This window comes from Schistosoma mansoni, chromosome 2 (assembly GCF_000237925.1).
Source record: "Schistosoma mansoni strain Puerto Rico chromosome 2, complete genome".
NCBI classification, from domain to species: Eukaryota; Metazoa; Platyhelminthes; class Trematoda; order Strigeidida; family Schistosomatidae; genus Schistosoma; species Schistosoma mansoni.
In genome coordinates this window covers 8367897-8395460 of record NC_031496.1, presented here as the reverse complement: position 1 = coordinate 8395460, position 27564 = coordinate 8367897, and the positions used below count along the sequence as shown (strand labels likewise).

At 34.7% G+C, this 27564-nt stretch overlaps 1 protein-coding gene across 1 annotated transcript; it reads left to right on the top strand.

Moving 5' to 3' along the window:
- Positions 1–1895: 1895 nt before the first annotated feature.
- Smp_047700 (putative ring finger protein 11 (sid 1669) (nedd4 ww domain-binding protein 2)) lies at positions 1896–25119 on the top strand (the record flags this gene model as incomplete). The annotated part of the gene is made up of 6 exons (XM_018795559.1): positions 1896–2095; positions 8561–8662; positions 14390–14781; positions 19722–19978; positions 21909–22262; positions 24558–25119. 6 exons carry the CDS (start codon positions 1896–1898, stop codon positions 24657–24659), a joined length of 1407 nt encoding a protein of 468 aa, XP_018649860.1. The 3' UTR covers positions 24660–25119.
- Between the last annotated feature and the right edge of the window lie 2445 nt (positions 25120–27564).

Sequence of the window (27564 nt, the reverse complement as noted above, 5' to 3'; positions counted from 1 at the left end):
ACATTTGGTGACAAATTTTTTGATACAAATGATCGAAACGCAAATCACAGAGGATAACAAGATGTTATGGTTGACATGGGAAACATCGAAGTGAAAACCTGTATAACTCAGACAAAATGCCTTTACATATAGTGAACAGGGATACTGAGTTATAGATTCAAGCTCATCTAGTCAACTTTGAGATGAACAGAAATATTAAGTTGCTCGTGCATGTATGGATAGTCTAATATAGTCTCACTTTTGCTTTCTTAAACACGGTCACTAAACATATTTAAACACTTCATTTACTATCTCCAAGCAGTATGTGGATAAGTGTCCTACTTTAAAGGACTCAATGCAATAAATTTTCAGATGATAATGATGGATAATAAAAATGAACATTTGAAAAAACTATGTAGGAGTAACTATGCATAAATAACTATAGTGGGAATCGATATTAAGGTAAAAAGCTTCCGGGTAGTTTACCCGATCACGTGCGCTATTATAGGTGAATTCGATTGTTATTTATAGGCGAGCGAATTCTGGAACTTAATTTGGTGTATTTGTTCCGTGAGAGTAGATTTCGTAGAACCAGTAGATGTCACATTGTTGTGCAGAGGTGTTATAACATCCAATAAAAAACTATGTAGTTGAAATGCGGAGGAGAAAAGAAAGGAAGTAAGTGGGTTGATTATACCAACAAAACAAATGAACAACTGTATGAATAACAGTTAAACGGATAAACATCTGGACAAACTGCCGAGACAACAAAATATCAGAACAGGTGTACTTACTTGGCTTTCAGAGACATTTGATGTTGTGCCGCGTATGCTATAAGTAGGATTCCAAAGATCGTTTTTAATCCTACTCTGGCTTCAAAATTATTAGCAGAACCAAATGTTACTCATTAAGCGGAACTCTTTCAAACTGGAGGACATCAATATCAGGCATGCGACAAAAGATTTCATTCCTGAATTCCGGTTCAAATTTGTCTGTGATTCTCGATTATAAAGGCGTTACAGACAACGAGAAAAGCCCCAAACATTTATGATCTTTCAAACATTAAAGGAACACTACCTTCTCTGATTTCATTTAAAGATCTTCAAGAGGAAACTAGGTCAACTAAATTTATGGTTTCTTATGAACCAACCATCCGTTGTTCCATGAAAATCAAAGACGATTCTAGTTTGCTTCAAAACGATTCCAGAACATTCGAGACATTCCATTTAACGAAGATTTGAAATTTCGCATCATCAAAGATCACTTTATGAAATTCCGATCCCACATGAGGGAAACAATGCACGCCTACGACAAGTCTCTTCAATCCACTTTCTTAGAACTTCTTTTTAGACCTAATGGATCGGTTACTAACACAAACTACACTAAGAAAACAACAAGAGATGATAAAATTCTGGACTTTATGCCAAGACAGCCTAACTTTGTCTTCACTGGACTGTCGTCAGCTAACTAGCTTAAAACTGACAGTTTAAATTAATATCATCTTGTAAAATATTTGATTCTAATGTCAATAAACCAACGTTTTCACATAGAAAAATATACCAATACGTTAAAATCATGTAGCAAATGTTCGGCAATAAACTGTGGAAAACCAATGAACAATGTGTCAAAAAACGGACTCTTAGCCTCCTATTCTCTTAATTGAATCAATAAAAGTAACTTAAGGTTTTATCACTAGTTTTTCAAATATTTTTGTCACTAAGTACCTTTAGGTCCTTATGTCTCTTCTCAGAACTCATTCTTTACTGTCTTCATAACCGACAATCTTCCACTATGAAAACGTGAGCGTACGGAAAAAAGGTTGGTATTCAAATCACTATCTTTCTTTAGTGTCTTCATTTTGATTATTAACTGCTACTGGATACGTCCGCGTGGTTTGAAATTGATCAATAAGGACAATGTTTGGAGATGACTTGTTTTCAAGCTTTTTACCGGGAAACTTCTTTTCGAATTCGATTATGAGTGATAATCACTTCAGTCGGGCACTCATGGCACATGAAAGAGCGATCAGGCATGTACATCAAGAATTCCAAAGAGTCGCACAAGAAATATTTGATTCTTCAGCGCTACCTAGACAGTTTTTCAACTCGCAATTCAGGTAATTAAAGTTTTAAATCCAGCCACTGCATTAAAAACAATAAACTTCACGGATGAATTCGTATTCGGTCCCTTCTTAAATGTTTACGTTTAATTTGATTTAGGTCGATTTATAATCTATTGCCTTTTTAAGATCATATAATTGATAAATCATCGAATCAGTTGTTTGAATGGCTAAGGCAGTAATAAATTGCTTCTCGTGAAACTTAAAAGAATTTTTTAACAAGTATATCAGGGCGTGAAGACATATGAGTACACTGGACTAAGCTCTGTGTGATGTTTTCATCATGTAAAGATATAAATAAAATAACGCGCAGTGATGCAGTGACTCCTGTTTTATTCCTCAGCGCAAAGTTTACTCTTTTCAAGCTCTGAATAAACGCTTCGCCGTGTAAATTCTTTATTCTGTCAGTTCAGCGTTTATGAACGTTACTTTGGTATTAGCTGACAGGAGTTTATGAGTTAACGCAAGTTTGTAGAAGATTCTTCGTAAGCAGTTGTCGCATAAAATGAAAAAATATTTAGTATAGATAAGCGCGTTCGCTTACATCTACGGTAACCTTAAATACATTTCTTAGTAGAATATACCAAAGAATAGATCAGTTCTAAACTGAAAATATCTCCAACTGAGTTTAAAGACGCGTAAAAAGCTTGTTTGTGACGTCGGAAACAAGCCTTGTCAGGACTTCATTCTCACACTGTGTATACCGTGGCATTGTTACACAAATCGAGATGGATTTTTGTTATGGTCTACTCAGGTGATCCTCCTAATGCCTTATTCGAAAGCTATTGTGTGGATTTTAAGTCCGTCTTTACATAACTGTTCAGTTCCAAATAAATAATCAATCGGTATAGTAGTTTAGCATTTTTTGAATTATAACCTTGTGTTGTTCAAATTCACCAACTAATAATCCATGGTTATGATTGCCAACTAAGTACCTGATCATGAGAAATACTCCATATAAACTCTTGGTGGATAGTTTCATGTACTCATTCTTGTTGAACAGGGTGCTTGCAGGCTTCTTAGAACTAAGCTACACAGATTTTCTCGCCGCAATTCTTCTAAGGAAGTGTAATAATCCAAACAGACTATTTTCTTCATAAATTGGTTTCGTTTGAGGTTAAAATGTTTATCTGTATACCCAGAGTCAAGTATCTGTTTCTGTAGTTGTGTGCGATAAAATAGGAAAAACCCTCAACAAGTGGTCTGTTGTAGTTAACCCTGTTTTCCTACACAATCACATTTTATTTCTATCTTTGGCATCGTGAACAGAATTAATCGCTTCATTCTAAGGAAGTTTGAAGATGTCTTCGCTACCTGTTCTTATTTATGTGCCACCTCCATGAAAATGTCTATTTAACTTGGCCTATCCGTTGACATTTTACTTACTTTATAGTGAAATCACTTTCATATATAAGAACTTTCGTCGAAATTAGAGTGAATGGTTTCACAGATTGCCAGGCAAAACGTTGGATTCTTTTTAAATTCATTCGCTGAGATTTTACAAATATATTATACCTAATGAAATCACTTTCCATTGCCATATTTATACAGTTTTGATACTGAGTAAAACGATACTGATAAGAGTGGACATTGCAGGGGTGGCTTGTTAAAAACAATACAATGGTTTTTCTCACACTGTTTTTATCATATGCATGAGTTGCTAAAAAATGTTCTATACAATCGAGAGGTTAGAATTTTGGTTTTCTAAGGTAATAATAAGTATTCGAGTGAATGTGCTAAGAATTCTTAGAATAGTGCAATTTAAGGCACATAAGACTAGATGAGCTCTTCTAGGGTTACTGCCGGTTCAAAGCTCAGGCAAAGGAGGAGGGTTGGAGGTGAGGTCGGCAACCCTGTTCCGTAGTAAACAATCATGCTAAAACTACTTACTTACTTACTTACACCTGTTACCCCTCGTTGAGGAGCATAGGCCGCCCACCAGCATTCTCCATCCAACTCTGTCCTGAGCCTTTCTTTCCAATTCTTTTCAGTTGTTATTTATCCTTTTCATATCTGCTTTTATCTCCTGGCGTAATGTGTTCTTTGACCTTCCTCTTTTCTGCTTCCCTTCCGGATTAGGGGATTGCCTTGTGATGTAGTTTAGTGACTTTCTTAATGTATGCCCTATCCACTTCCAACGTCTTCTCCTAATTCCCTCTTCAGCTGAAAGCTGATGAAGCCGTAGAGTTGGCTCACATGTCTTCTCCACCGCGTGTCATTTCGCTTTGCTCTCTTCTATTCGCTTCATCCCTCTCATTTCCTGTCCAGATCAGTAAGCGTACAAAACACATGTATTCAAAAATTCATTCTCATATTCACCTGATTTAATTCCGTTATTCACGAACGTGATTTAATTCGATGAAACATAGGAGGATAGCCGACGTGTGTATTTTAATAGCAATCAGCATACTATCCAAATGGAGTCAGATATCGGGTCACTAAAGTGCATGGAGAGACCTGGAGGACCAGCCAAATAGCTATAGAAATGAGGAAATAAAACTTGATGGTGCTCAAAATAAGTGAAACTCATTTGACCCAGGCTGAGCAGAAAGGGTTAGATACGGAAGAGACGCTCCCGTACTCTGGTCATAAAGAGGAAAATGCTCCACGCACTCAGGGAGTTGCTCTGATGCTATCCAAAGAAGCACGGAAAATACTTGCAGGACGGGAATCTCATGGACATAGGGTCATCAAAGCATCTTTCAAAACAAAAAAGGAGGGGATCACAATCAATGCTGTCCAGTGTTATGCACCAACCAATGATAGCAATTATGACGTTAAAGATCAATTTTACGAGAGGCTGCAATCAATCACAGCGAGGTGCTCAGTATGGAACCTGACTATTCTGATGGGAGACCTAAAAGCCAAAGTCGGACTGGACAACACCGGATATGAAGATATCATAGAACGATATTGACTGAGAGAATAGAACGAGAATGTTGAAAGGTTTGCAGAATTTTGAGCATTCAACAAAATGGCTATAGGTGACACTATTTTCCCTCACAAACGCATACAAAAAGCTACATTGGTCTCACTGGACCACACTACAGAGAATCAAATCATATTTGTATCAATACAAAATTCCCAAGGTCAGTGAAAAATGTAAAAGCCAGGAGAGGAGCTGACATAGCTTCAGATCACCACCCGGTGGTTGCTGTGTCAGAAAGTGATGGGCCACAAGAAGCATCATCATAAGGAGTGGATCTCTATCGAAACCCCAGACAAGATTCAAGAAAAGAAGAACAAGAGGACAGAAATTAATAACAGCCGGACAGAAATGGAGAAAGTTAAGGCACAAGCTGAACACACCGAAGCAAACAAACAAGTGGAGAGAAGCATGAAAGCCCATAAGTAGAAATACGTGGAAGAGCTAGCAACGACAGCGGGAAAAGCTACAAGAGAAGGAAATACCAAACGACTATGTGACACAACGAAGAAACTATCAGGGAAATATGGTAAGACAGAAGGACTCGTCAAGGATAAAGAAGGCAAGACAATCACCGAGATTCAAGAACAGAGGAACAGATGGGTAGAATACTTCGAGGGACTCTTGGATAGACCAGCTTCATTTAATGCACCGGACATCGAAGGACCATCTAAGGACCTTCCCATAGATGTCACTGCATCAACGATCGAAGAAATCAGGAAGGCCATCAGACAAATCAAGAGTGGGAAAGCATCAGGACCTGATGATATACCAGCTGAAGCCTTGAAGTCAGACAGAAGTAACTGCAAGTATGTTTCACGTTATATTCAGGGAGGTTTGGGAGGGGGAACAAGTGCCGATGGACTGGAGAGAAAGACACCTCATCAGAATACGAAAGAAAGAGGATCTGAACTACAGAGGCATCACACTACTGTCAGTACCAGGAAAGGTTTTCAACAGAATGTTGATGAACCTGATGAAAAACTTAGAAGACGCCAAACTTTGAGATCAACAGGCTGGATTCCGTAAGGATCAATCGTACACTACGGATGATCGTTTAACTCGTCACTATATATCAACTTCATGGACTTTAGGAAGGCACTTGATAGCGTGGATAGGAGAACCTTATGGAACTTTCTTGGACAATATTGCGTACCTTGAAAAGTCGTCAACATGAAACGGAATTCATACGACGAACTATATTGCAAAGTAGTGCATGAAGGACAGCAGACAGACGCATTCCAAGTGAGGACCGTTGTCAGAAAAGGTTGCTTACTCTCCTCCTTCCTTTTTCTTCTCGTGGTTGACTGGATTATGAAACCTTCACATTTGAGAGGAAGCATACAATAGAATGAACAACTTGGATGAAACTAAACGATTTGAACTTTGCGAATGATTTAGTTATTCTATCCTATACACATAAACAAATGCATGTGGAAAAAACCAGTGTAGCAGGGGCATTTGCATCAGAAGACCTCAACATACACAAGGGAAAAAGTAAGACCCCTAAATCAGCACATAGAGCACCAACCTAATCACACTTTATGTAAAAACTCTGGAAGAGGTGGAAAGTTTCATGTATCTGCGCAGCATAATCGTTGAATAAGAAGGATCTGATACAGACGTGAAGGCAAGTGTTGGCGTAGCGAGGACAGCATTTCTACAATTTAAGGACATATTGGACCAAAAACAACTGTCAACCAATATCAAAATCAGAATCTTCAATACGAACGTCAAGACAGTCCTACTGTATGGAGCTGAAACGTGGAGAACTACTACAACTATCATCAAAAAGGTACAAGTATTTATAAACGATTGTCTACATAAGATACTCAGTGTCCGGTGACTGGAAACCATTAGCAACAGCCTACTGTCAGAATGAACAAACCGACTTCCAGCTGAAGAGGAAATTAGACAGAGACATTGGAAGTGGATAGGACATACATTGCGGAAATCATCAAACTGTGTCACGAGGCAAGCACTAACTTGGAATCCTGAAGGAAAAAGTAAGAAAGGAAGACCAAAGAACATACTGCGCCGAGAATTGAAATCAGCCATGAAAAGGATGAATAGCACTGGAAACAACTGGAAAGTGTTGCACAGGACAGTTTTTGTTGGAGAATGCTGGTGGGTGGCTTACGCTCCTCCACGAGGAGTAACGGACGTAAGTAAGTACTAGACGAGTACAAATGAACTTGTATTTGGGATTTGTAATCAGCGCGCAATCAAGTTCAAAGAAATCATTAGTTAGTACAAATGCCACATTTTTCCCAATTTTAAAACCATAACTTGCTTCAGTTTTCAAATGAAATTCATCACAATTCAAGGAGCTAATCTTCACAAGGTGGAATAAATGAATCGCTAGTCTTTTCTTGTTTGTTGGTATATTTTAGTGTATCAACTGATTTGAGCATGTAAATGGTTCACTCTAAAGCTCATAGGACCGACCCATACATTAATTTAATTATTAATCATTTTATATTGTAAATATCATAGAAAATGTCACGCATAAGATACTTTATCACCGATTAAATACCAAAAATATTAATCAGGTAAATTAATCCTTTGATACTTATCTTCACTTTGTGGAAGCAATTGTTGTAAATAGTTCCTAGATTAGCTCCAATTAAGAGGGATCCTTTATTGATCTTGCTTATTTATATGACACACGATTAAACAGTTCTTAGATCGGGAATGTACAGGGCTGACCTGCTTGTTTCAGTGTTTCCCACTGGTTTGTTAGCAGACTAATTTGGGCTCTCTAAAGATTATATTTGAGCATTGCAAAATAAAACGAAGACTGTGAAAAAAAGGATCATACAGATCGGAACTGATGGTTTTATATATATAGGGGTATTCCATTTCTCACCAATACTTTAAGTTACATGTTGTATGCATTTATATTTACCAATTAGTTATGTTAACTACAATTATCAATCACAGTAGTGTTACTTTGAGAGTTCTCGACCTCCATATGGTAACACTGCTAAGTCTCATTCAATATAGTTTGAAGTTTACGATGTATTTGACAGAAGTAATTATGAATAAATAAGTTCTCTATGAACAATACGCTTTATTTTGTCATGGACAAAGAAGACCATTAACATGTTTACATTGTTATTCTATTTCTGCATTACTTTCAGTGAAAAGAAAACCTGACACATTTATAAAAACTTTTTTACATCTTATTTGCAGAAGGCTATTCTTAAGCAATTTTGTCATTCATCCCTCAGAAGGGAAATATTTTCTTGCATGGTTTGATATAGCCTCTAGTAAGTGTAACACGAATACTTGGGTGCAGAGACCCTGAAATGAAACAAATCTAAATCTGTCCCTTTCTAGGTTCAATGACATCAGGTATATCACATTCTTTACCTCAGAGTGACTAGTCTACGAATATTCAAATAACAACTTTTCTTAATTTAAGAGGTTGATAGGTGGTTTCCGATTTCAACCACTATTTTAACATTTACCACCTTCTCTTAACACAAAGTGTAACTATTCAATGTTTGTCATTCGTGTTACATCTTTTTCAGAGATATTTCTATAATTCCATCTGATCGAGGTACTCAAAGAGATCTTGTCCGAGTAACGCTAAGCGATTCAAATGATGTAGTTGGTAATTCACGCGTGAACAGGTTAGTGTTATCCCATAAAATTCTGGTACGTAAATATTTCTTTTACATTAACTATCAGTGGTGTTTCATTTGTTATTTCAAAGGATCAAGAGACTTTGAAATAATCAATTCTTATTATCCATCATTATTGATTATTATTTTTGTAAATCAGTCAATCAGGAAATAATTTTCAATTATCTGGTCAGATGATTTATTGTTTGAAATGACGCTCGAATTTTTTTTATTTATTTTATTTAAACACATAAATATTGGTACAAGGAAGCACCAGATACATATGCGCCACACAAATCTCATTTGATTTTTGTGAGGGTTGTGATACTGCCCAGATGCCCAAACTGAAACAGGTGGTTTTCTTAGGGGACCACACCGGGAGCCTTTGACCTAAAGGGCTAATCCACAAGGCAGTGGAGCATCGTGAGGAGATGCAGTCCCATGGTAGCCGGTGACCAACGATTGATTCATACACCATTTGTTCCTTCAGGATACTGGAGCCCATGTGCACCATCGGTTTGGAATGAGGGTTTTCCAACTCTCCTAGGTGAACTCTCCATGTCTACCAACCCGGTTAAAGCGCCGGACATTCGCTTTTCGTCCTCTCAATTTCGTAAACAACAGTAATGCCACGAGAAGGCAGTGAGTAGGACTTCCCTGTCAGAGGCTATATATTCGCGTGGCCATGTGAGGGCATTTCGAGAGAAAGAGCGGACTCTCCCCACTCTCGGCCGTACCAGGGCATTTGGGGGCACGCTTGAATTTAGAGACGTAGTGATCAACTTGTTTCTTGAACTATCGTAGTTGACTTATTCTGATGTATAAATAACACTTCAGAGTTCACAACAGAGATGTATCCTATTACATTGCAAATCTAAACATAACCTCTTACTTTTATCAAGTTTGAGGTTATCTTAGTATTTGTCAGAACTGTAAATGCCTTTTATAATTTAGAACTTTCGTAGGCAACGTTTTTTTAAGGTATCTTCAAACCCGTGTTGTCAAAATTGTACTTTTGTAGTACTTTGAAAGTTTTTTTTAAAAATTTCAATACCTTAGATTAATTCAATCTATAACCAGAAGTTATCTACTTTATATATAATAACTAATTTTTTTTTATTTTAAAGCACAATAAATAGATGTAAATCTTCAATTATATTCTTATTATTATCTTGACTGGTAAGGCTGAAACTTCTAGGAAGTAAGCAGCATACTTGAAATTACCATATGTGAACGTTAAACACAGAATCATAAACTATGATAATGTTATGAGTTATATAATTATCTAGAAGAGCCGAGAAACCGGTAAAAAGGTTGATCATATCAAGTCAAATCAGAAAAAAATTAATATTCTGACGAAATTATAAGAACATGGAAGTGCATATCCTCGTTTAATTCTGAACCATTTTGGTACCCGCTTTACTAATCCTGCGGATTTGAATTAGACCAATTTAATGTTATAACTGGAACATTATATTATTTCTTTGAAACTTTCTGAAATCTAGCTCATAGATGTACAGGGGTCGATAGTACAAGTATTGATTGTTTAGTATAATATAAACCTTATCAAATGATGCACATTCATTACGCTTAAATTCAGAGGTGTCTGCTTCATTGTCCAATCGTTTAATTAACGTTGAGGTCCGGTAGTGAGTTTTAGCATGAAGATGGTAATTTTACTAATGTCAACTCGGGGTCAGGTAGTTTGTTCATGTTTAACGAGTTTCATCCCAGTAGCCTCTACATCGCATTATTCTTCGACCCTGATACTACAGAAAGGTGATTAATTTATAATATAACATTATTAAATCCAACATAGCTCACTGGAACATTTATTTGCATATACTTTCCATCCATCATGAATTTGTATATAAAAAAAACATTGAAAAGTGAATTTGTCTTTGAAAGATTTCTGAAGTTCGATTATATCGTAAGCCTTCATGCAACAAATGAATTGATAAGTTTGTCAAATAACTTATAAGCTGACGAATACAAAATAATGCACACATAAGGTATCTGGAGCATTCGTCTTAAAAGGAAATACTTCATCTAATGCGAACATGTGATTTCACTAGTATGATTTAGTAGGAAACATTGAACTAATGGCTATAAAACAACTTCGGGGGGAGGAGGAGGAAAGAATGTTCGAACCCTGCTCCAACCTACTTTGGTCTAGTCTTCTAATTAATATCATTAACCTTTACACTCTAAAGAAGAATTGGCTTAAATATGAGTACCCTGACTGGTGTCAACTCGCCAGTGAGAGTTATTTTCAAAGTTATACCTATTTAAATAGGGGTTGAAGTTTTTTTACAAACATGAGACTGGTAAATTCATTTCAGCAAAGTTGCATACATACAGTTGATTAAAAGTTATTTGAAAATTTAGTATTCATTGAATTGGGTAGGTATGTTAGTTATCTCTATGAATTAAACATATTGAAGAAGTTTACCAACCGGAAAATAAAGTGTGTTCCTATTCTGAAAAAAAAATCATTTCCTAGACGGTATGAAGTAAAAGAATCCATTTTGATGTCGTATACGACAGTATGAAATTTTTTGTTTAAAGAAAACTAGGAAAGTTATATCTCTCACCTTTATACATGCTTCAATAGGCAACCAACCAAACAAATTCATATAAAGTATTCAAATCATAAATGTAAATCAGTAGAATTTCACTTTATAATATTAACTATGAGAAACGGTACCTTGGCAACAAGTTTATCAGACAAACTATAAAGGTCATTTTACATTGATTAACTTGTAATTTACAATGAATTCAGATTGTCTATTCTTATTGTTCTTAACTGAAGTCATCAAAATATAAATTATATTTGTCTCATCATATAAATATGACATAGCGGCCAAACCAAAACGTGGCATCAGTGCTTGAAGTCAATAACTTCTAGTCTGAGGCATGTTGGCAGATGCAGACTACCTGGTTAGGGTCCGCGTGACTATCGAAACCAATGATTGGAGACTCTAGGTGACATGGCTCACAATCGATCACAATGGCGTAGGTGTATACACTCTTTATCTTCCCTTAAACCTTAAGATTAAAGTTGCTTCATAACTTTCTTCCTTCCTATACTATATTCTTATATAAAACCTATCTTTTATATATTACCACCACTAAATTAACTATTTCTATGAAACGGGTGTTCATCTTATTGTGCTAATGAGGTATGGCAACTTGGACCGATGCACACATGTGTCTGGTCCTACTTTGTAGCTGACTGACTGAAGTTTATTGCCTAATTGTAGATAGCCTTCTTTATAAGTTGAATGAATTTTATGTAGGCTACTGTGAAAATTTTGTCTGATCACTTACTTTCTGAAAGAATAAAAAGTCTCCTTGATGTAAATTTTACATTCCTCGGTAAATATTGAGGATTTTATAAATTGAGTAATGACTAAAATCGGAATGGTACTCTTTAGGTTACTATAAAAGTACTACCTTAATTTAGAGTTCATTCTCAAATGAGTAATCGATAATTATTGGTAAATTTTCATCTAAATATGGTAATCACTGTAAACGTACATCATTTCCTTATTTTTGTAAAATATTTCTAGTCAAGTTTAATTTATGTCCATCATTTAATAGCTGACAGAAAATTTGACCACTTATTGTTAAACATAGATATTCATATTACACATCAAAACTGTACTGTTGTTTAAATTCATTTAGTACTGTTTGTTTGAATCTTCCCATTGATGTTTAGGGCTGCAACTGGTCAGTCTCTAATTGGCATGTGTGCATACTGTGTGTATTGCCTCGATATAGCCTTAATTCACAAGCATGGTAGGCAGAGATGGATAGTGGCTAGCAGTGGAATCCAGGATGTGCGTTTCGTCCTATTTGGGACTCGTCAGCTGGGTGTACCTGCATCTCAGAGTTGATGTTCACTCTGGGACTCAAACCCAGTACCTTTCGCTTCAAACGCCATCGCGTCATCCACTCAGCTTCTGAGTCCTGATAGCCACTTGCTTGTGAAATGAGGTGACGTTTAAATTCACTTAGTATTGTTTGTTTGAATCTTCCCATTGATTTTTAGGACTGCAATTAATCAGTCTCTAATTGGCATATATGCATACTGTGCGTATTGCCTCGATATGTTGTTTTACTTCTTGATATTTAACGATTTAATTTATCTGACGTTTCTTTCAATTCTGACCTAAATATTTTCAGTGATGATTTCCATGAAATTATAATCAGTCTAATTGAATAAAAACTGTATTTGTTGCTTTTCTTTGTAAGCTATTAAAATTAGTAAATGTTTTCGCGCGCGAGACCGAAGGTCTTGAGTTCGAGTCCCACATGTGGGGGGTATGAATGCTCACTTCTGAGGAGTTCCATACTAGGACGAAACGACCATCAAGTGTTTCTATGTTTTCAATCATAGTCTAGCTTAGATCTACTCGTAGATTTAACTGTGAGAATATTACAATCTACACAAATCCCCATACTGATAAATCTAAAATTATTTTGCTATGAATTGTGTGATAAAATTGGTTCCTTATACTAAAAATGTATTTCTTGAATTAAATAGGAATAATATATTTTTTAAAAAATCAGCGAATGAATTTGAAGTAAACACAGCGTTTCGCCTGGCAATCTAGTCCAAGCTTTTTCAAGGAAACTATTCGCTCTAATTTAAACGAAAGTTCTTATATATTATTTCCTTGAGAAAGCTTGGACCAGATTACCAGGTGAAACATTGGATTTACTTCAAATTCATTCGCTGAGATTTTACAAATATATTATCCCTATTAAATGTCTTACATCAACTCGGCGCCCAAATACTGTGAAACCATTCACTCTAATTTAGACGAAAGTTCTTATATGTATTTCTTGAATGTTCAATTATAACAGAGGCATTTAGATTATTTCAGACGAATAACAGTAAGAATACGCATAGGTTAGTTCATCAAAAATAGTCATTAATTTCATATTTGCTAAAGTACCACGCTTAATCTGTAAATCCCGTTCAGTCATTCTCATAAATACTATATTCACTGTCAGTTAATGTTTCTAGATTAATACGATTCTCATATTCTACACAATTGATAATCACTAGATATATTCACTTTTTGAAAATGTCCAGGTTTCCAATTTTCGCAAAAAAAACTACAGGCAATGGAACTAATTGTTTTCTAAAAACATAATATCATCCATTTAAAAAAAGGAATTAATTGATGATGTTATGTACTTCCATCAACTTACCAGTGAATTACACAAGTCCAAAACCATTATCAAATCCCTCGTGCTCTGTTAGCTAGTACAGAAAGAGGTTGAAATGGCCGAAACAAAACATGGTACTAATTTATCAACCATCTGACTTTCAACCTGAAATATATAGGAAATGGTATACTTCTGACTGACAATTTATAAGATACACAAAATCGTTGGTTAAATATGTTGAATATGTAGATTATAATTGGCTTCACTAGCTTAGGTGTATTCATCTTTTTTCTTTTATAATACTGTTCATTTTACACTACGACTTGTTTCTCTTAGCTTCATACAAATATTCATATTCTTATTTCTGTTTGATTCGGTTTTTTATGGTTGGTAATGTTATTTTTAATGTAAAGAGTAGTAAAGTAACACGATACAGGTGGTTCAGATCTTAGGCTATCCTCACTAATTTATGTTTCAGACACTTTTGAAACATAGTTAGACCAAATACCATTTGCTAATATTATCCCTAACAGCTCATTATCTTTTTGAATTTAGGCATAGAAATAATGATCCTGTGACATTTGAAAGAACCAGACTACAGTGGTATGACTCGAATACTCGTAGATCATTCTTGCCTGAGCCAACTGCACGTCCTAAAGTATTAGGATTTATGAATGCTGATGAACTGAAAAAACTTCCTACAAGCATTTATAGAATTAAAAAGACTTCATCAACAAGCGACGACGCATTTACATCACCTGATTCGACTACAAAGGCATCAAATACTCCTAATATTGTACCTGTTCTTAATGAGAACCAGAATAATATGACACCATCTGCTGGTACACATTATCTTGAACCAGAATCAAAAACAACTACTCTTGTCCAAATTCAACCAATACAATCATCTCCAGCACGTGGTCATCCTGAATGTGAAATATGTTTAAGTGAGTTGAAAGTAAATTATGTTATTTACTTTTATACTTATATGGAGGACGGAAAAAGTCTTATTCAGTTATGCTTTATTTTTCTAATTTAAAATATCTCCACTTTTCTTTCAAAACTGGAGTGTTTTAACTTTGGAATGAATCACCTTCGTTTTGAGTTACAGTAAAGAATAATCATTACTTAAAATATTAACTATAATTAATATAATCATGTTAGTAACCATAAGAATAGATAGATATCATACTAGTACTTCTTTTTGCAAATTTCCCTACCTAGTCATCAACCATGACTATTAGAATCAAAGTGTTTTTTGTATGTTCTTATTTCATTCATTTTAATGGTTTAGATCCAGTAAGGTATTTCATAAAACCTTACTTGTAGTTCTATTTAAATATTTGTAGGCTACTAGTATTCGATCATAGGTGTCTTTGAAGCATTGCTCGTATATCCTGGGACCACCGAGTAAGTAATTTAGTCGTTAGGAAACGGGTACTAGGTAAAGATGGCAAATCGATTGATGAAGTAGTAAAACTTTGATAGTAGATTTTACCTAGATTTTAAATGATTTTTGTCAATCTTACAATTTAATTACAACAGTTCATTTCAAGTTATGGTCATTATAGTACAGGGAAATAATAAAATAATCACAGACATGAATTTTGTACATAAATTACTTTATTATATTAAAATGTTTCAAACAAAATATATTTTGACTAATCATACGGGTTGATATAGGCTAACCTACTGATTTCTACTTAGTAGTGTAAACAACTTCGACCAAGCTATTATATCAGTATTTACCAAACATTATTAACCATGTTTTTAAACTGTCCTGTATATTTGTAGGTATTATTACCAAGTTTTGATTTGATAATTTTGAATAAATTGAGCATTGGGTAGATTGTTATAAATAAATTAATATACTTGTAATATCCCAATGAGTAGAAAAATTAGATTTTCTGACGTTTCGTAACCAAATTTGGTCATTTATTCTCTGAAGAAGTGGCTTACACCGAGTCACGAAACGTCAGAAAATCTAATTTTTCTACTCATTGGGATATTACAAATATATTAATTTATTTATGTTCTGTATATTGTTCTTGTCCTACTAAGCTTTTTTACATGTATGTGCTTAGTTATATATTAAACACTTTACTAACAGGCCTACATTTTCATAGTTGAATTCATGAGTCAATTACAGCTAGACCACCATGGAAAACCTGGAAGCACTGGACGACCGTTTCGTCCTATTATGGGACTGCTCAGCAGTGCGCATCCACGACCTCGCCTCGCGAGATTCGAACCCAGGACCTACCATTCTCGCGCCAGAGCACTTAACCGACAGACCACTGAGCCGGCATTCAACGGTGTTAATGTCTAACTTCAACCAATCCACGAAGTTGAGCAACCATTTCACCAATGTCTTCAGTATATATATATATATATATACCTGTGATTGCTTAAAGCTAATACATTTTAATTTAACAAAATACTATGATATAATTTATAAATAACTTTACAGGTAACATTAATATTTTAATTACCAGTTTTAAATACTCAGAATGAACGAAACTATCTGCAATTAAAATGCTTTAGAAGCAAATCGATCCGTTTCAGAAACCTAAAATAATGTAGGAAGTTATGTTTCATGAAGTATGACATTTCGGATGGTTTATCGTACTCTGAGCTACATTCATCATAGAACTTTAATTTTTCTTGTAAACGGTTAATTAATCAATTGAAATTAGACATTAACACCATTGGATACTGGCTCAGTGATCTAGAGGTTCAGCGTTCGTGTGTGAGACCGAATGTCCTGTGTTCGAATCTCACATGCGAGGTCGTGGATACACACTGCTGAGGAGTCGTATACTGTCCAGTGCTTCCAGGTTTCTAATGGTGACCTAGCTTAGATCGACTCATGAATTCAACTATTAAAATTACTATGATCTTCACTAACCTTCATACTAAATTATTTGTAAAAGTTACATTATTTATTTTCAAATTAAAATGTACCAGGATTATTTACACTATTTTTTTAAACTATTTTTTCCTTCTTTTTGTGACTTATTCGGGGTCATGACCCTATCAATAAAACCGGTAGTTTATCATGTTAACTGAGTGATGTTTTTGTCCGTTATATGGTTGAATACTGTTCACTCTATGATTCTTATTTAAGTGATATTTAATTATGCTAGTTAATCCATACATAACAATTCATTTAGTTAATTTCATAAAAATGTAATCATCTTTTTGGTTACGTAATTTACATGGTGTGATACAACTTTCATTTGAAATATTTTAATAATGAGCTGATTGTAAGTGAATCATTTATAATCAAAGTAATTTAAGATTTTTACTTCACCATTATTTAACATTACTCTTCCATCGAAGATGGTTGCATATGAAGATATTGATTTTCTGTCACCATTGTTACCCTTACTGTTGTTTAGTTGCTTCTGGGATTTTTAGACAATTAATTACGTATATTCTATCAAACTAATGATAGTGAAATAAATTCAGAAATATAATAGGACAATGAAAGTTGGTTAGGTTTCTAGAGAAATTAATATGATTTATGGAAAGAATATTAGTGAAGGCAAAGAAAATGGTATAAGACAAGAATCTAACTCTAAAGAGTTGTATACTTACCCTACATTGAACGATTAGGGCACATGATTGAAATCACGAACCGATCTTAGTTGAACAACCATTGAAAACTTGAAAGTACTAGATGACTGTTTCGTCTTTTTTACGGGAGAAATCACCGACCCTGCAACCCGGGATCAAACCCATGACCTTTGTTTTCATGCACTAATCCTTAAACTCCAGATCGTTGAGTCAGGACTGGTGGTCCTGGATTCAAATATTCAGTGATGGAGTTGTGGGTGCATATTTTTGAGGGACTCCTTAATATGATATTCAATGGTTGCCTATCTTTGTCAGTCCGCGATTACAATTAAATTCAACAATTTCCACAATCACATACAATCATGACATATTGTTTGAAATTTGTGAAGTTTACAAACAATGCTGGAAAAGACTACATTAGTTGTTAAGTTGGTTCTAGTATAAAACATAGGTTAATAATTAGATCATTTCAAGTAATAAAAACTTGTCATTATTTTCCTCTGATTTATCTGGATTCAAACGTTCGAATTTATTGTGGATCATTAAACATGTAGTGAAAATTCCCATTTTGACATTTGATAAATAAAAAAGGAACGAATCGAGCGAAGAAGCTTCTTTTCAATTAGTTTTTCATCATGGCTCTACACTAATATAAATATATGATTTACAATAATGAAATAACACTCTTCGAGTAGATACGTTACGTAATAATTATATAATTACATATCGATTATTAGTTGGAAGAAAGAGGATTAATAATGATCAAAGTAATTATTTGAAAATGAAGCTGTTGTTACGTTGCATAATATATAAAAGAGAAGAAAGAACTAATAAAATATTTTGATGAATGGTCACTAATATAGTAGTTATGTAAGAATCAAGAGATGAAGGTAGAGAATAAGTAGAATACAAAAATGGAAGGCATAAAATGATTGTTTACCAAAATTCTGCTACAAACTTCGCTATACCGATGGACAAGGTAGCGAGAGTGTTTGCGCAAACTTCTTTTGGATACAAAGGTTCGGTTTGTGAATATATGGATTGCTATGGCTTCAGCTATGTGCAACAGACGAGCTCGTAAACCGTGCGGCAAATTTGATGGAATATGGTAGATAACTTTAAAAGTTTTATTCAGTTCAACTTGATGACCTGTGTCGACCAAGCGAGTGAGAATAGATCACCTTTACCTGTCCTTTGCTCAATCACGACGAATGGTGTTCTGTTATTCGTTGACGAACTTGCCGAATTGTACGCCCTATATAACTGGCTCCATAGGAGCAGTTGAATTGGTAAATACACATAGATGTGGCGAATTCAGGTAATCTGTCTTTATTAACCGTTCTTATTGTGGGGCGGTTGCAGAAGACGGTACTCAGTCGAGCTGCATTAAATGTTTTCTGTACTACCTTTCTTAACCTCTGTGTCACGATTTCTTCCGCAGCATTATTTAAGAATCGTAACTTTAAGAACAATACCTTCGGAACAGTAGGTACCGTTGTTCTTCTTTTCGTCTTCTTCATGTGTTTGTCGATGAATTCCATTGGGTACTCATTCTTATTAAGCAAGTTGCGAATATTAACCCATTCATTTAAAATAATGTCATCCGAGCCAACCATTCTAGCCCGATGAGTCAGGATCTTTATCAAGTTTCTTTTGTATTTAATTGGTACTGCACTATAGAAATGAGTGTATTGTTCTACTGTAGACTTTCTATGTAACGCTGTTTTTATATCTGCTTAAATGATTTAAAACTACGTACAGCTTTGATAGGGATTTTCACTGAATAAATATACTGGTATTATTCCTAGTGAAGAAAATCTTCTTTTGGACGAAGTCATTTACGTATGCTGTACATTCGTATGTATAATCGTTTGGTGAATATAGATCCATAGAAAAGAATGCGTCATAAAGTGATTTGAGATTTCAAATATCAAAGGGAGTTGAATAATAATCATAGGGTTAGAGAAGAGTGGAATGATGAAAATAATTTTCGAATCCAACTGATTGTATAATTAAGTATTTTATGATATCCCTTGCTATTCAAAATTCCAAGGAAGAAGAAACTAAATCCGTTTACATCTCAAGTAAACTATTGCAAGGAATGCTTTGGTATTTGGTACCAAATCTATTATTAAGCTCTGTACCTTGTTATTCATCTCAATTTTGAGCATATTATGAGGTTTACTGAACATTCTGTTATTTGGACAATGGATGATTAATGATGATAAATTATAATGTTGTAGATTATTGAACCGGTTGAGAGTTCTACACTGATTCAAAGGAAAATGTTTGGATTACTTATTTTTAGTTGAATATCAGGATAAAGATCGCCTCCGCCACCTACCTTGTGGACATGCATTCCACATGAAATGTATTGATTCCTGGCTAAAACAGTCAACAACCTGTCCAAAATGTCGTGCTGGTGTTCGTGCTGGACTGGCTCGGTTAGAACGCAATCGTCAGCGACAGAGAGCTCAATCAAATAGTGGGACGACTTCGAAACCGACGCCTATACGAGCTGTTCGTCCACGTCCAGGTGCATCAACTTCAAATGTTCAAGAACAGGTATTCGATCCGATTTATACACAAGATTTTTTAAACCTTTTTCTCTCATTTTCATTTAAATTTACAATCAATAGAGTTTCGCTTGCATTATATAGATGAACAATTATTTCCTTCGGTTTTATTTTTTCTACACTACTGAATATGAAAGTGGATTTTGTGCAATCAGACTTTAATGTAAATTGTCAATGAAACGATTCGACGCATTGAATATAAAGTGTTAGACAGATGATGCCCTTATACGAATAATAATCAATGGTATATCGGATATTAGTTAACCGTGAGGGATAAATTAGTTAGCGGAGCATCAGTGATACGTGTTAAGTAAACTTCAACATGTTTAAAATTAAAAACAAGAAATAAGTATATTCTAGACAAGTGGGAGTGTAGAGACACAAATGTCTTAGCAAATGACATAAAATTAACCACGATCTGCTTCTCACGAAATTTTCCAGTGAATGTCAATTTATGCATTAAAATGTGAATCCTAGCTCAAATTTGAAAAGAGTCAAGTAAAGGATACGGGTTTTTCCTTCAATAACGACATCATAGAACCTCATAATTTTTCATATAACTTGGATTGCTTCCAAACATTGAAACATGTTTTATTTGAGCTGGGCTGTTACCATCAGGGATGACTGATCGTTCATAAGAAGATTCAAAAATCACTTAGCACCATGTTTCTCAGGATGACGACAACTATCCAAAATCGAACCTTGAAAGTATGGACTGATTTGATAAACGTATGAACATTTACAGTACTGAATCAGATTATTCATCCCGTGTGGTCAGTTCGTGGTAAATCAACAAATTTGTGGGCATCACCTACTCAACAAAGATTATCAAATGAAGCCCGAATTTTAGATAATCTTGATTTATCACCTATGTCATTATATACATTTCTCAGTCTGATAAAAAGAATGACTTTAATAGACATCTCTAGTAGATTATCGTAGCTAATGATAAGACTGTGGCTGTTTCGCGAGTGGGAGATTTTTGTAAATATATCGCTATCGTTTTTTTTAAAGAGTATCACCTATTTAGCAGTCGTTAAAGGTAATTTAATTTTACAATCATTCACCTTTGAAAACAGTAGAAGGAATTTAATTTGAATGCACCATATTTTTAGGCTTTAGCTGAGTGAAATTATTCTATACTTAATACTACGTTATCGTTTAACCCATTAATCTTCGGACTAATGTTGATCTACTAGTTTAAATAAACATATATTCGTCTAAATCATTCATTTTGATTTACCACTCAAAGTGAAATATCGAGTTACCAATTAGTAATAACGAATATTACTCCTATGACTCCATAACCTACTTTTGGCTTCATTCCAAACTCTGAATGACATTCAGTTTGCATGGTAAGACCACCTTATCATCCTAGAATCTCTCAACCATGAAGATTTTTCTAAAACTACGAATGATGGAATTATATTAATAGGGATTTGTTTGGATCTTAGGGATCAGCATGCAAGATTAGGTTTAATTGTAACTATATTATGGTAGTTATAGCACTTATTTTATCTACCTTAAACAATCTATAATTCTACCTGCTTTAAGTGATTTCGTACTTTTTAATCCTCTTCAATAACTGGTGGGTAGAGGCCTCATAAAAATAGTGTTTATGAATATAAGATTTTTATGATACTTTACGTTCATGTTACATTTCTTACTTGAAAATTATGCTCCAGTGATAAAGAACTAAACGATAAGCTAAGTGTTGATAATATCCGCTTCTATGATTAGTGAATTTTATATGTCCCCTGAATAAAATTATGTATGACTTACACTTTTCTACATTTTGTCTTAAAGAAATGTTATTATTATTGGAGGCTTTCTTAGAATTTCACTTGTCAACAAGTAACAAAATATAATTATTATTCTTTCAAAGTGGCATTTCTTATTTACATTGAAATAATTATTAGCATCGTCCATCGAATTCCAGACAAGGTTCACAAACAACCAATAGAAATCAGATAACCACTCAGAGTTCTGTAGTTGGGACTGCTTCAGATACACAGAATAATCGTACTACTCGCAGTCGACCTAAACCTTCAGCTGCTGCAACTTATGCTACGTCTACTACTTCTACTAATCGCACTACGAATGCTCCAGTTAATCAAAGAAATCAATGTTCCATTTCGCAATGTAGTTCCAATCAGCAAGGTCGTTCATCAGAACATAATAATGAAAACCACGATGAAGATGATCTTAAGCATCTAACCATTAGTAAACCCAGTACTCGTGAAAATACAGTGTCTCGAAACAAAGTAAACGAGGTTGGTCCTAGAGCTTTTTACAAAGATGATAATCTGAACAGTTTTGAAAGTAACCCAAGTTCATTGTAACTTCGGGTTACTGATCTCAGCTGACATGATAAACTAATTGGTCGGTTAAATTCAATCCACTTTTAAATGAACCATACTATTCAGTTGGTATTGATAACCAGGTTGAATTTGTCATACGCCAACGAGCAATATATTAGTTTTGTTTAACTTGTAGAGTATTAAATTCTACTGTGCAGTTTAAGCATATATAATTGATCAATCTGACAAACCTGAATTTGTAATTGGAAGTATAATACCGACTTTTTGACCACCCACTATTCTCTGTTATTCAATCCTTTTAGAGAAACTATTTTACTCGGCTAACAATCTTTATTATAATAGATGTTTTGGTAGGTATCCAAATGTAATGCAATGAGATTAAATTGTCTTACACTATGTTAGTCTTTTAGACTAGTTACATGCGGCTAGAGGAATGTGCACATTTTTGAGTTACCAAGTGTGAAACGCTCTATATTGACATTTGTTTTGTAAAAAACTGATAACCAGAGTTCACTACCTAAGAAAGTTATACTTTTTCAATAAAACATAAAGAATGAGTGAACTATTCCATGTACAATCATGGAAACTCAATCTATCTGTACCAGGAATAAAACAAGCATATGACTGGTCGAGCATTTAGAATAATATGTAATTTGTTAGTATTATTCTAAATTTCGTCTAATTAGTGGTTGGTGGATAGATCGATCCGCTTCTACAATGTTGTTTTCTTCCTTGAGTCTCCCGTTTTAATAATTAGAAGGTTAAGAAAGTATTTCGGAGTCATAGAGAATAAACTGCATCAGTTGTAGGCATCAGTATTTAGTTCAGGTCAAATCTGTCTTGTTTCAAGTCATTACAATCTGGAACCTTTAAAATCACTCAGTGAGAATCAGGTAAACGTGATTGTTTCACAAATACAGTAGTTGGTGATATTAGTATGTTGTCTCCTATTACTCTCTAGGAGTATTGGAGACAGGACTTCTAGTCTAAATAGGTGTTTGATCAATTTGTCAAACATATGATTTTAGTTAAGTTTCATCTCATTGTTTCGGTTGTTGGTATTCCGCTATGACTGGAAATAACTTCATAATTATCAAGTTAAAAAAGAAGTGAATGATTCACCTGAATGAGTAATATGTTAATAACTAAGGGTGTTGACATAAGCAATGATGAAAATGATATTAACATTCAATAATAACTGAAAATAAATTTCAGTTACTCCCTTTTTTTAAGACTATACTGATTACGTCGCACAAAATGAACGATAGAGGATTTGAAACTAAGTCTTGGCAATATAAAAGAGTTACATTTTCAGTATTACTATCCGCCTGTAGCTCTTATAGAGTTATTGCCGGTCCCAAGCCCGGGTAAAGGAGGAGGGTTGGACATGGGGTTAGCGACCTCATCCTGTAGAAAACTAACTCGCTGAAGAAACGCTAACCAGAACTGGTGGGCGGCCTATGCTCCTCCACAAGGGGTAACAGGCCTAAGTAAGTGAGTAAGTATCCTGAGTTAAGAATTCTGTTTATTAAGTTTAAATGAATTTAAAGTTCTATTTCTGACAGTCCATAAAACACAAAGCGGGTTTATATTATTAACCCAAAATGATGTTGATTTAAATATCATCAATACACCAGTTACATTAATTAAATGATACAACTGTGCGAAAGTATATGACAAAATGATACCGAAATATATAAATAATTTTCATAGTTGAAAACGTGAGTCAATTGAAAAAACCCCTTCTGATAATAATAATCATATGCTCACTAGTGACTGACTTCAAGATACATGTCCTGGAGTTCTAGCGGGAAGCAGTGACCAGTGGAGTTCAAACCACGTCTGTCGTGAGATAGAAACTCACTGAAGACAATTGGTGAATGGTTGTTCAACTTCGTGGATTGGTTGGAGTTAGACATAAACACCATCGGAGGCCGGCTCAGTGGTCTAGAGGTTAAGTGCTCTGGCGCGCGACCGGTAGGTCCTGGGTTCGAATCTCGCGAGGCGAGGTCATGGATGAGCACTGCCGAGGAGTCCCACAATAGGACGAAACGGCCGTCCAGTGCTTCCAGGTTTTCCCTGGTGGTCTAGCTTCAATTGACTCACGCTTTCAACTATGAAAATACTAAATCTCCACAAAAAACCCCTTCTGATATAAATAATTAACAAACCACATTGTTTAATGACAAAACAAAACGAATATTAGAATAATAACGAGTAATATTTACATTTTTTTCTCTCTTTCAGTCAATTATCGCTCGACGAAAAGCTGTTGAAGCAGCTTTGCAAAGAGCAGCATTATCTGACACTATACAACAACAGATTGAAGGGAATCCACTTCCAAACTAAACATAAGACATATAATTACCAGTTTATTCTATATGCCTAATATAATTTGTTTATTCACTTACTCATCTATTCATTAAACAATCGCCTTCGAACTCAATCGAAATATCATTATTACAGATTATATTTTATTATCATTTCCATTATTATTGTCATTGTTATCATTAATATTATTGTTCTAGGAAACTTATTTCCTTCTTTTGTTTGTGTAGTTTACTCTTTTTTTTTACTCATTATGTCATGTATGTTATAGTTACAGAGGAGTATGAAAGTATTTAGATAATGTGGTCAGTTTATTTGTTCAAACTATTTTGAAAGTTAGCGATATTTTTTCAAAACATAACACATAAAAGATAAAAAAGGACCGAACCCTATCTTGGTCATATATTCAATTTTGTTGGCGTAGATATTTGCGCATTTCAAAAATGCTTATGGTAATAATATTGCAGTTTTCTTTCTTCAAAAACGATTTAGTCTTCTGGCTTATGGATATGCATAAAAAAAACAACGTAGTATCATTCATTTTACTCGGCTTTCAGTATTTGTGTCATTCTATGAGTTACTTATTTCTGACTTCTTTTAATGTACGAGATACAGTGAATTGTCATGAGAGGATTTTTGGGGAATCCTTCATTTGTAATTAGATTAGAGATGGATTCTTGAAGTTGTAGTGAAAGCCTGTGATCAGAAGTTTAGCCAAATCGGTAGGTGAGATAGCTATCTTCGATGACACCAGATCGTCATGCAATGTAGCGCATTAGTAGAACTTGGACTGACTCTCTGAGTTAAAGTTATCATGACTTGAAGATTCTCAACCAACCATGTATGATGTTTACAGTGTGCACTGTTCAGGGTTCCGGAACTACGAGATCAGTTATTTGCACCCCTTGGTTTTTAATGGTTATCCAACCATCAATTTGTAGTGAAAATCCGTCCCATGTTGAAGTTTGTAATAGTAATATAGTAATACTCTTGAAAGTTGTACAGTTTTTTCAATCGATGAAATTGAAATATCTTCGTATTTCAATTTTGTAATTATTATATGTCGTTATTCATTATGAAAGGAAATCTCCATTTAGCTGACCAGTCGGATCGCCTACCTGACTATGTAATGTTAATGCTATCGGTGACATATATATATTGCGCATTTCCATATAATTCGAGCAAAATCAGGGAATGAATGTTTTACGCGAACCAGATTTGGAAAATTCATAGTTGCTTTCAGTACTGTAAACTAATTGAAATGCTTTATGAGGCGACCAGTAACATCTACTAATTAGTCCTGAGAGCATTTTCTAAGACCATCAGGCTTGCATCACTATATAACATATGTGGGATTTCCAACTAGAGGTACCCCAAGGTTTAAAGTATCCAAAATAAACACTTCCTATTGGCCCAAAGACCTAAGAAGCCTCAGTCAACTTGAACAATATTTCAATGGGGGCTTGTGAAAACGGTCAGCGCCAATTTGTGTTATAGATCTCAGTATTTAGTTACTTACTTGTGCAACTATCGTCTTCTAACGTGTATAGGAACGGGTGGCAGGCATTGAAAACAACCAACTCGGTTCGGTCATTAATTGATTTAACAAGTATATAGACGACACTCGTCAAGTTGACTTAATTGATATTTTGTATTCTTTCAACAACTACCAACTATTACTTGACCCACTTAACATATATGTGCCAGTTATACAAAAATTGTCGTTCCCATTAAGTTTCGACTGAAGCATTGGCTAAACATATCGCTACTGAGTAAAAAGGACATCAATTCTCAAAAAACGCTCCCTAACTTTTGGTGGGGAAAAGAAACATTTCTGTAGGTATGCCACGTGACGTATCTAAATAAGTATTTTTAGCGTAAGCTTGAATGACCTAAATTATTATCTTCCAATTAATGCCTTAGAATACGAAAAATGTAGATTGCGGAATTACCGGTCGACCAATCAGAACAATGTGTACATGTTAAACCGACGATTATTAGTTACAATGAAAAGTTCACTCGTCAACGCGTTGATCACTACTTTTCGTTGCTTTGAGATGCTCATGAAGTTTAATGATCTGTTGTGGCCTCTGTTTCGTCTAAAGGGTAAATTTTTGTCAATAGCATTTAATACGTGCTTGACGGTATAGCGTAACACGTTTTTCGGTTATTTTACAAAACTAATAATGTGATTTAACAGTCATAGAAATTAACAGTGAGTCTCAATAGTTTTATTATTCACGAACCATTCATCAAATAGAATGGGCGTGATAACTGGAAAACAGGCCTATATTGTTTTGGTTGAACTACTACGATTCATACCCTATATCCCACAAGAAGAATGATGAAAAATTGAGACGCAAATAGATAGTATGATTTGTTCTAAAAGTTTAACACCGGTTGTCGTACTAGGAGTGCAACATTTACGTAGCCAACGACAGCTTAACAGCATATGACAAAACAGAATGAGAATATTTACTTCGTTTCCTAATTTAAAACAGTTGCCGATGAAGAATAACCGGTCATGTAATTAAGTAAAACTACGGAATAATCCATCAAGAATCCTGAACACGCTTTATAAATGACGAAGAGACTTATTGGTGATAATATGAATAAAATATTTAACAAACTACCTAGTTAAATATCCAGGAACATACTACATGAAAATTATGTTCTTAAATTAATGATTTGTATACATAAATAGTAAGACGCTAATCTCAGACACTTATGTCCATCTATCAGTTTACATAATTATGTTGAACCATTCCGCTCAACTGCATTAATAGCCAACTCGAACAAACAGGTCCTGAAACACCATAGCTTGATTAGCCGTAAAAATGTCAACTTCTTAATTTGACTATTCATTTAAAACAATCCACAAGGTCCAATCGCACCAAGTTAACAGACATTGTTAAGTCCATTTCAG